The sequence below is a fragment of the Aythya marila genome, assembly GCF_965140915.1.
Source record: "Aythya marila genome assembly, chromosome: 1".
Lineage (NCBI taxonomy): Eukaryota > Metazoa > Chordata > Aves > Anseriformes > Anatidae > Aythya > Aythya marila.
This window is the reverse complement of record NC_139042.1, coordinates 164,525,666-164,536,464: the sequence shown is the minus strand read 5'-3', so window position 1 is coordinate 164,536,464 and position 10,799 is coordinate 164,525,666. Positions and strand designations below refer to the sequence as shown.

Sequence of the window (10,799 nt, the reverse complement as noted above, 5' to 3'; positions counted from 1 at the left end):
GTTCGGGCAGGAGCCCGGGATGTGAGGCAGGGAAGAGAGTGGCCGCCCTGCCGAAATGGGCCCTGCAGCAGCGAGCTCGTCGCCGCCGCACGGCCGGCCGCGAGGCTCCGGCTGGCAGCATCCCCTCTCCTCGCTCTGCAGACAGCAGCACGGCTGCCTTTCGTGGATCTGCACTCCTATCTTGTGCTCCCCCGAGCCAGCACCCCCGGCAACACAGGGATCAGTTGCCACAGGGTGCAGGCTTATAGGAACCATGCAGCCATCCAGCATCGCCCCCCCCCCCAAAATGCAGAGGATGAGGATAGATACAGCTTTTTAGCCCTCTAATCATCTTGTCTCTGAGCTAGATAACCAGGACTGTAAATCCCTGGTGATAATCGCAGACACCATGCCTGCAAGCTCTCCCCCGGACCATTCATTTCGCTTGATGATGCTTTAAAGAGACATCTAATGAGGATAATCTGATTCAAATCCCCTCTGCTTTTGGGTAAGCAGAGCAATTTAGTCCCCCTCAAACTCCTTCTTCCCCCATGGCTCTCTTTATTTCCCCTTCTCATATGAATCACTCTGGGGTTTCCTTTGCTCTTTGCATTGCTATTTTGATTCTTTGATATGACCACCGCAATCAGCGTTCACTCTGTTTAGAACCTAATTAGCATGAAATCAGATTCACTTTTTACTCACATCCTCCCGGCGCTACGATGCTGGCCAGTGCTCCGGCTCCCACTTTGGGCGCGGGAGCACCGCAGCCTGCTTACGAGCCTCCCTCCTCACCTGATTAGATCAGGAGCACTCAGAGGAGAGCCGCACGCTCAGCCCGGCAATCGAGCCGAGCTTTGGGAAGGGGGGAAGGTCTCAATCACGCTCCGCTTTCAGCGCCGAGCAGATGGCGACCGTACCGACTCCATAATTTATAGGCCACCATCACTCTGCATCAGTCCCATGCCGTGGCTGAGCTGAGCCAAACGGCGCGGGGAGCAGCCGGGCGCAGGTGAGAGCCCACGTGCAGCGGGGCCGGGGAAAGCGCCAGCCTCACGCGGGGCCCGGAGCAGGGGACGTGACACCCCAGAGGGGTTACCCCGAGCAGGACGAGCGCCACGCAGCCCCCAACCCATCCTCAAAGTAGGTCAGCGTTATGCAACAGCTGCACACAAGCAGCTCCGCTGCGTTTCCCCGGGAGCAGGAAACAGGAGGGAGAGCTGCTCAGGACGGGCACGTCAGGTTACAGCACGGGAACCGGGGGGTGGCAGAGACTGAGGCAGGGCACCAGGCAGTATGAATGCTCTCTGCGAAGCGAGGCGAAGGCTGTGGGTATGCTCATAGGAAACACCACGCTGCTCCCAGAGCTTCCACAGCTCTGAAGCCTTTGATCCGCTGCTCAGCATAGCAGCAAGAGGCCTCAAGTCATGGGGAGGGCGAGGATTAATGAGGCAACGTGGGCACACGGCTGCGGAGAGAGGTTCTCAGCTGCAGCAAGAGCCACAGGTAGCTCCAGCCGGAGCCCAGCGGAGCGCAGCACAGGCTCCACATCTGCCAGCTCTGTGCGAGTTAGGAGAGGGAACAGGGCAGGGGAAAACGACTGCATACGTCCATGCTGGGGCGATGCCAACACTGCTGTGACATCGGGGCAAGCGGCCAGCACCAAGGGTGGGGAGAGCTGTGAGCTGAGGGCATGGAAGGGAAAGGGAAATACACCAAAATGCCAAAAACTGGGGGGAGCCTCTGCGCTGTGTTCAACAATCTGGGCTTTTTAGGCACTGCCAGCGCTCACCACAACGCCTCTGCCTGGCTCCTGCGCCCAAACCGCCCGCCCTCGAGCGCGGTGCTTCAGCTCCCCGGGCACAGCACGGAGGTGACAGCGGGAGGATGCGGAGGACAGAGGACACAGCAGCCCCCGCACCACAGCAGGGCCCCGTTTCCCAAGGGGAGGCGGCTCCTCGCTTTGTTTTTGTCCTCACCCCACCTCAGTGCTCCTTCCTGTGACGTGCAGAGCCCCCGGGGCTCTCGTGCCTGAGCCCGCAGCTGCACCTGGGCCGGCGGCGGGGAGGCGCACGTATGTAAAGCACGGGCTCTTTCACACACCACTGACTTCCCCCTGCCAAGGACACGGCGGGGCAGGGGGACATCCACAGCTCCTTCCAGGGCTGCCTGCAGGGCTAGATGTGTCACACAAGCCCCTCGCAATGCGGTGAGCCCAAGGGGGACCGCAGCACTGCGGCATGTGGCGGCTCCTCCTGCAGCCCACGTGCCATTAGCCCACGCTGCTCAGCTGTGGGGGCTTTTGGGCAAGTCCCGTCGCCCCCTAAGCCCCACATCCCACCACTCTGGCTCATCGCATCCAAGCCGGCCCGAGGGGATCCGTCCTGCTTAGCATCGCCGCGCCGTATTAATATTTAACGGTGAGAGAGAGACAGAGGCTTTGATTTCTCCCCCCAGCCAGCTCAAGGACAGCTTGGCTGCGCGGGGAGTTTCAGCGCTCCAGAAGCTGGGTTTGCCCCAGTTCGCAACGAAACTCAGCCGTGTGGCAAGGCCCCGCGAGAAGGAAGGGAGCCTGGTGTCAGCCTCTGCGCCGCAGGGGTGGGCGGCAAGGGGCAGACACAGCCGAGCTCAGGAGGGTCCCACCAAGCCCCCCTTTACCTTCCCCCAGAGCTGGGGGCCTGGGCCTGCCCAGGGAGACAGAAGAGCGGGGACATTCAGCCAGAGCAAATATTAGGGGTGGCCTCGAGTCTAGGTCTCTACCACCAGTTTCAAGGCTTGAAGGGCGGGCAAATCGCCAGGGCTGGGCTTATCTCTGATCCCCGTTGCAGGACAGAGATCATTTAGTCCAGGCCCCGTATCAGCACACGGGCTCTCCCCCCGATAGCGCAGACCGGGCACACCACGCGTCTCGCTGCACCTAAAAGTTGGTCTGATTTAGCTGCTGGTGCTGCAATGCCAGCAGGAAAAGCTTCTCTTGGAAAACCTGGGTTAACAGAGAGCTATAATCCAGCCAGATAATGCTAACCACGCTGATTTGTGCCGAAATCTCTTAGCACCTCCATAAGCAGCTTGGCAAGCACAGCAAGGGTACAAAATCTTGCTCCTGTGGGTCACGCTGCTGTAGCAGAGCCCCCGTTAGTTTGACTCAGCTCCACCAGCTCAAAAGCACTGCTTCGCCGAAGCTTACTTCAGTGCTACTGCTGTAAGTCCTACTGTACTAATTAAACTGCTTTCACACTAATTTTGCTGACGCACAGCTGACAAACAAAAACATCCACAAATTGAAGTAGTCAAACCAGCAAAGCTGAGTGCTCTTGCCAGAGAGAGGGGAATTTCTTTCAGTAGACCTCCAAACAGATAGGGAACTGAGGCACAGAGAGACGAAGAGAAAAAAACTCCAAAATATTTCTGGTAGTTTAGATTTTAGCCAGCTGGACAAGGTCTTTTGTGATGTTCAAACACGACAGAACCCAAGCAACTGGCCTTAATTCAACCTCAGGCCCTCCACGTGTCTGATCACAGCCCAAACACCACTTTCACAAGACCTTTAGCAAACATTAGTGCTGGCTCCCCCATCTAGATGCAAGGTATCCTCAGCTGCCTCGTCTGCTCTGCTTTGTTATGTCCTGTCTAAACTAATAGCTGGCAGTTCCTAGAGGTATTTACACAGTTGTAGCTGTAGCTTTAGATGTGTCCCAACTACTTTCGGTTGTAAAACATGATGGACCTGAGACACAGTGTCATATTCTTAGACACGCTCCGCTTCCCCTGCCAGTTCTATTAAAGACTCTTTCCTACGAGTAAGAAAAATATTTGCCCCAAGGTGGAGCGAGATGTTGCTCTGAAGGAACTAGCTTTGATTTTGTACCAGCTAGGATTCAGCCACCTGTAGGCAGCACAAACAGCATCTTTCTCATTTGAGAGGTAGAAGGAGAAAATTTCTGTATCTAACGCCGCGATGGAACACAGCCCACTACGTCGGAAGGTGCCAGGCAGTAGCGCACGGGGGTTGCGTTCCGGGAGAACCAAAGAAAGTTTCATTTTCACCAGTTCAGAAAGCCCAGCCAGAGAAATCACTCCTGAGGCTGAGGCCAGCAGTTCTGAGAGGCAACCGGAGCACGGCCTAGGTGGCGGAAGTTTCCCGGCCCTACCGCGGTTGCAGAGGACACGAAAGACTCGTTCATTTCTCGTTCCGTGCCGCAGGCCTCCCTCCCCTCCCCCAGGCTGCACCTGCACGTCGAGAGCGAATCGAAACCAGTCTGTTCTGAACCACGGTCTCAGTTTATTTGGAGGGACACAAAGTGAGAGCGAGGCCGAGCCAGCACAGCCAACGGAGAAACCGGTCTCTGGGTGCCAGTGGTGAGGTCCTGGCGAGGCCCCGTCCTTCCTACGTGGCCACGAGTGTTTGCACTTCTTTCTCCGCTGGGATTTAGCCAGAGTCCAGCCCTTTTGGACTCTAGCACAGCTGACTGGTTTGGCTTCTTTGTTCCAGCAACGCTGCGTGTCCTCTGAGCAAGGAGACGGGCTTTGTGCCTTGCTGGGCTGTCTTCGCAAGGGCTGCCAACACTCACAGCTGATGAAGCCCGCAGTGCTGCTTTCTGCTCACGGGCAGATGTCAGAAACAGGCAAAGCAAAACAGCACACGCAGCCAGAGCTCCGCACCCAGGGATGTTAAAGCAGACTAGCAGGGATTCAATAAATTATACCAAAGGGCAGCTCAGCAGATTCTCTTGACTTCATTTCTACCTGGCGTGCAATTTTGGGTAAGCAACATCCCGGTATTTCAAGAAACACGGTATTCTGGCAGGTGGTTCAGTTCAGTTCACAGGAAGGATCAGATTTGGAAAGCTTTTGCCACCACCACGTGGCCAAAACGGTGACTGCAGCCCAGCAAGAAACTGAACTGAACAACATGCAAAATGCCAGCAAGGAGCAGTTTCACTGCCAGGGCAAGCTGGAGAAATATGTTCGTAGGTTTTAGAGCCCACACCACACACCTAAACAAAAAAACACACTACTTTTAAATATTATACATTTTATTAACTTAGAAATCAAAAAAATCACTATGGACTGACTGAGTAAGAATAAGGCATGAGTTACTGCTGATGGGAACCTGTTAGGTAAGGGACTATACACAGTATAAGCCCAGTTTCCAAGCCAACACCGTGTTTCCAGTATGCTGCTATAGTCCAGTTTGCTGTATTTCATTTCTGGCCAGCTCCAGAGTGCACAGCCTCAGCCCTAGGGATGCTGGAGGGACAAGTGCAGTCCTGCAGCTCTCTGGAGCTCTTTACTTTGGGAAGAAGATCTGATTTCCGCTAGAAGCTGCATGTTGCTCCTTCAGTGGCATGCCCATCAGGGCTGTAACACAAAGTACTGCTATACTCTGAGTTACAGCCCTCCTCGTTTGTTGACTCGGAGGTTAGATCTCTCTGGAGAACTGCTCCTCGGTTTGCAGGGACTGACTTGCAGCAGAAGAGTCCACAGCTGTCCAAATCACATTATCCTGGGCTTAAGAGACAGAGTCTTTTTTCTCTAAAGATATAAAAGAAAGCTAAAGTGCTAGATTATCTTCTTTACTCCCTTCCTCCCCAATTATGTACCAGGCACGGAAATGCTGAGCCCTTCGCTGGGCAGATGCTCACACAGCTGGATCATTAGCTGCCAACTGCAGTCTATCTAGAAGCTGCAGGATGGCCTTCCTCACCCTTTTATTCTCTTGGTGGGGAAACAAAATCTGGCACTGAGGTTTTGCATTAGTCCCAGGTACTGTATGCCAATTGCAAGGAAGCAATGCTGCCTCACCTCTAGCACCTTTGGTCTGCTGGAACTAAGATATTCAACCATGACACACGGCATTTCGGACAGTAGGCTGTTCTTCTGATATTCTCTCACTAAAACATGTAGCTCCTGGCCACTGGCAAATGGGTGAGATCTAAACTTCATCACGAAACGGGATTCAGATGTAGTAGCAGTTAGCGGTCCCTAATTCAAACTATCCCAATCCAAACCATCCTCCCTCCCCACCTATACCTTATCCACTCAACAGGAATCAAGCGTTTTTGACAGGCTAGCAACTACAAAGAGCTCTGCATGAGTGTTTGTAATAAGTCAGGCAAGAAAGCTTCCTAATGTGATTCCAACAACAGCAGCAGCTTGAATGCCTGCAAGTAAAGAAAAGTGATGAACCTGTATGAGTTCTCACAACAAGAAGCTAGTCGTCAGCAGAGCTCCTCATCAGCGAGCCAAAAGTCAGGGCAGAAACTCCTGGTACGTGACCAGCACAGATCTGTAACATCCGGAGAAGTCTTTGAGCAGTGGTAGCTTGTATCTTTTCCGACTGCAAACAAAATGGAGAAGCTATTTAATCAATATCAGAAAAAGAAAAGCACTGCGTAGCTGTGATAAAGAACTGTAACCAGAGCTAAGTATGGTTCAGAGCTGCTAGATAAAGAAGACACCCACGAGGTCAATTTACTCCCCAAATGTTAGCTGTGTTCTGCCAGCTGAAAACCCTAAGAAAGTTTCAAGTGCCCAAACTCACTAATTCTGATTTGCTGAGAAAGGGGAGGGGGGGCAAACAGAGGAACTGGCAAAGGCACAAATGTTATCTGCTGATAGAGAAGCAGTCCCTGAGGATGGAATGATGCTTAAATGGGAAAGTAAGACGTGCCTCTGCTCAATGCCAAACTCTCCTGCCAGCTTTTTCCAGTTACCTGCTTGGTCTGAAGAGGAGCATATCAGACTGCAGAACAGCCTGTGAAGCAACAAAGCCCAGCTAACAGAAGCATTGTGCAGGAAAGTAAAAAAATAAAAATAAAAATCATGGAGCAAACAGCTCAGGGGCTCCCAGGAAGAGAAAATGCCTCAAGGAACAAGTGTACCAAGGCTTTCCGTATGAGACAAGTTTCTCATAAACTTAGACCGGGTTTTCTGAGGCTTTGAAGTGGCACGGGAAGGTGCAGAAAATCTAGAAGACCCTTTTCAAGGACAGTCAGACTCCTGTACCTGTTGAACCTGCTCTGGTAAAAAGAGTCTGGTCTCTGACGCTACTTTCGTGTGACAGTAGCATACGTAGATGTATTTATTGCTAATGTAACGGTGTTACTAAAGATCAGAGAGCAGTGGAATTTACAAATCCCTTCCGACACCAAACAGGCACCTTACCTCCAGCTCACACAACAGCACAGGACTGCAGTAGGTGTCTCTCAGTTTCCAGATGGCATTCATCTCTATGCTGCAGTTATTCACCCTGCCAACTACGGAAAAAGTTTTTCTGCATTACTAGCCCCATAATCATCATTCAGCGAAGAGAAGCACCAAGATATTCTGCATCTGCAAAATGAGCCGCAGCTAATTCCCAGAGCATCGTAGAAGGTAAGGCACCAGTGAGCAGTACAAACAGAATGGTACAAGATGTGCGGTGCAATTAGCACAGAAGTCTTTCGTAATGCCGACAGCAGGAGTAGTATCGCCACATTACTGGGTGCTGCAATGTTAGCATTTGGGATACGGGACCCGTCAGCACACTGTCAGCAGGAGCAGAACCTTCCACTCGTTAATCAGAAGCCCTCCTGGGGTATCGCAGGGTGCTGGTTTCTCCAAGGACTTCTCTCCACCAGGAGAGCTACAGCACAAGGCAACACTAAGGTTCGTCCTCGCCCCCAAATTAGGCCTCCTGACCCTCAGATTCCAGGGGCACAGCACCTGTGTTCTGACAGTGAGCAGGATGGGATGGCCCCTCCAGCTCCCCCGCGCTGAAGCAGGGAGGTGATGCAGGAAGCATCCTCTCCACTCAGGAGGCAGAGAGAAATATTAGAGACACAATGGGGCCAGACAGCACACAGCAGGGATACCAGTCTTGTATTAAAACTATACTTAATAGTTTAGTAGCTCATCCATTTAGGTTCATTTTATTACCAGAGGATCATATGCTGCTCACTGCTACTTGAGACTCCCATTAAGACTGATCTGCAAGAGCAGACAGAGCAGACTTCTGCAGTGGCACAGAAAAAAAAAATTAATAACACAATTCATATTCAGGAGCGAGGGGCAGACAAGAGAGGTCTGATCGGCAAAATCAAAATGTAGAGGTCAAGTGAGCACGAGAGAATAGAACCATATTTTAGCTAAGAAAACAAGAGCAGGCAGATGAGCTTAGATTTAATTTAAACAAAGCTCTGATAAAGCCACTGGCCACTGTTGTTTTGTTTCAAATTTAGCCACTGCTTTGTTCTAAGGAAAGCAATAGTGAGCTGTGCTGCTCAGAGAGGAGGGAGAGGGCAGATGCCATACGTACCCCCGGTGACAAGGAAGCATACTTTGCCCAGGAAGAAGCTGGCATCCACATGAGCTAGCGAAGCTTCAACATTCTTCAAGCTGTCAGAAAAGCAGAGACAATCCAGTTGGACAGGGAGGTAAAACCAGCACAGCACAAGGACAAAGGGAATAACGTTCAGAAGCGCAGCTGGAAACCCACCGATGTTAACATCTGCCCATCTGAGAGCCGGCAGAACCACGCTTTATGTTAAAAGCATGGCATCAGAGACCTCCGAAATACCCACAGCTGTTTAATAATCCATAAAATATCTTTTCTACCCGAGACTCAACAGTAAGACTTTAGTTTGAAAAGTGCCCTCCAAGGTTTGTGGGCACTAAGCATCCAAACTCATTAGCATCCAACGAGACTTCAGTACTACTTAGGCTCTTTCAGCAAAGGCAACCCACACACTTCTGCAGCACCATCTGTGCTGTAAGGATGCAGCTGGGCCTGTCATTTTGGTAAATGAGAGTCCAGGATCATCAGTCAAAAGTTAAGTAAGTAAGAAAATGCTGACTTCTCTGCCCAAGCAAGTCTTTACTTGCGGCCTGGGAACACAAAATCATTCCTACAAAGATGAGCACAAGATGTGAGAAGAGATCAGTCCCTGCAGGCCTCTATTTTCTGCCTGGGGACTTGTGCAGTGCTGTTGCCACTTGGCCAGTGGGGTGGGAACACAGGCACAGCACGGGCTGGTTATTAGGTAGCCCTGCCCAGCATGTTTTAGCTGCCAACATAGCACAGAACGTTAAAATTAGATAGAAATGATGGTGGGGCTGTAGAGACAGCATCTTTCCAAAGCTCAGTTCAGATCGCCCCCTGTCCAGAAAGAAATTCTGCCTGCTCTGCTGCAGCACAAGATGCACATCACTGGGCAGAGCAGTTCAACCCTAATCCACTGCTAGAGGAAAAAAAACACTACATGCATCACCGAGCTCTTCTACCACAACAAGTCTTGGGTTTAATACCCCGTGATTCTAACACAATTAAAAAAAAAAAAGGTAGATTTAGGCATCAATCCAAGAAGGAATATCAGCTTCCCCTCTCAAATTTTTGCCCTCCTTTTACCTGTATTTGCTCTTGATGTCGATAATAAATACGATCAGATCTATCCTGGGCCGAAGGTGGTCCCTCTCTGCAGGTAAGGGGAGGGATGCTGCCAGGTGGCTGAAAGATAACGAAATTTGCCAGGTTAACCAAATAGCTTGGCAAGGGAGCATCCGCATAACCACAACCACACTGCCACTGCTGTTCACTATATAGCATAGCTGGCTTCCTGCTAACTTGAAGTTCTTAGGCACCAATGAGACACAGAGATTCCTTAAGTTAGATTCTCACCTCTTAAGCCTATTCATAGCTGCTGGCAGCCATGGACTTGCTAATCTCAGATATTTATAATGAGAGGCTTAATAGAGCGTAACAAAACTCAGAGAAAGCTCTCCCCACAGAGGCAGATGATTGTCAGCGCATTTCCTTGTCACCAGGCCTTTCTAACAAAGCGAGCCCCAGTGCTTTACCTCTGTCTCTTGCTAGGCAGTTTCAGTTAAAGTGTGTCAACGCCTGCAGTGCACTGCCAGTTAAGGTGCCCTCCTACACAGCAATGCCACCGCCATGCAGCTGTGGGAAGAATTACGGGGTTTGGCGTCTCTTCCACTGGGGTGGGGCGGAAAAAAAGGCAGCTGTAGTGCGTGTCTGGGCTTTCCATGGGGAAGAAAGTTGTCAATAACATGTTTTTGGAAGACCGCCCAAAATACAGATTGGAAAAACTGAAATTCGGGGATTTTTGTTCTTTTCCCAACCCACTTCATCTCTGGAAGCCAAAAGAGATGCGCTGCTTTGGGTCTCCTTGGAAGCTATTGCTTCTAGCGACTAATCTTAAGGACTCTGGCTTTCCCCAGTGGCCAGGCTACACCGAACGCTTCCTTTTCTGTGTCTTGCAGCTGGCTCTGCCAGTCTGTGAACAGAGGCGCTTTGTTTGGGGTGAGCGAGGAAGGCACCGGCGGACAGAAACCTGCAGAAACTACAGGAAGCCACGAGCAAGATACGCCCTGACACCAACACGCGTAGAAGGTTAAGGAGAAGCTGCGGCAGAGCGAAAGCTTTCAGCACTCACATGCTGATCTTGAACGCCTTGGGCTCCCTCAGGACGGCTTCCGCCAGCCGCTGCTGCGCGCTCCCGTCCGCGCCCACCAGCTGCGGGCGGCAGGCGGCGCGCTCAGGGCCGGCCCGGGGGGAGGGGGCGGGGCCTTCATTTGCATACGGCCGCGACGCGGCCTATCGCGGCCGGGGGGGCGTGGTCAGAGGAGGTGGTGGGCGGGGAGCAGAGGAGGTGGGTGGGGCCGGGGGAGGTGGGCGGGGCCAGCGCGACCGTTGGCGCTGTGGTGGTTGGGGGGGGGGGGGGAGGGGCAGGGACCGGGGGTCGGCGGGGTTGGGGTCGGGCTGGGATCGGGACGGATCGGGATGGATGGGATTCTGGGGTTCTAGGGCCCGGGGCAGCCCT

At 52.3% G+C, this 10,799-nt stretch overlaps 1 protein-coding gene across 1 annotated transcript in view; it reads right to left on the bottom strand.

Annotated features, from left to right (window-relative positions):
• Positions 1-6,168: 6,168 nt before the first annotated feature.
• The window catches only part of CENPM (centromere protein M), a 5,100-nt gene continuing 469 nt past the window's right edge, over positions 6,169-10,799 (bottom strand). The window contains exons 2-6 of the mRNA XM_082751554.1: positions 10,413-10,492; positions 9,368-9,466; positions 8,279-8,358; positions 7,147-7,238; positions 6,169-6,319 (exon numbers count right to left, since the gene is read on the bottom strand). Coding sequence (XP_082607680.1) covers positions 6,194-6,319; positions 7,147-7,238; positions 8,279-8,358; positions 9,368-9,466; positions 10,413-10,492 — 477 coding nt within the window. The 3' untranslated portion in view covers positions 6,169-6,193. The remainder of the gene's footprint in view (positions 6,320-7,146; positions 7,239-8,278; positions 8,359-9,367; positions 9,467-10,412; positions 10,493-10,799) is intronic.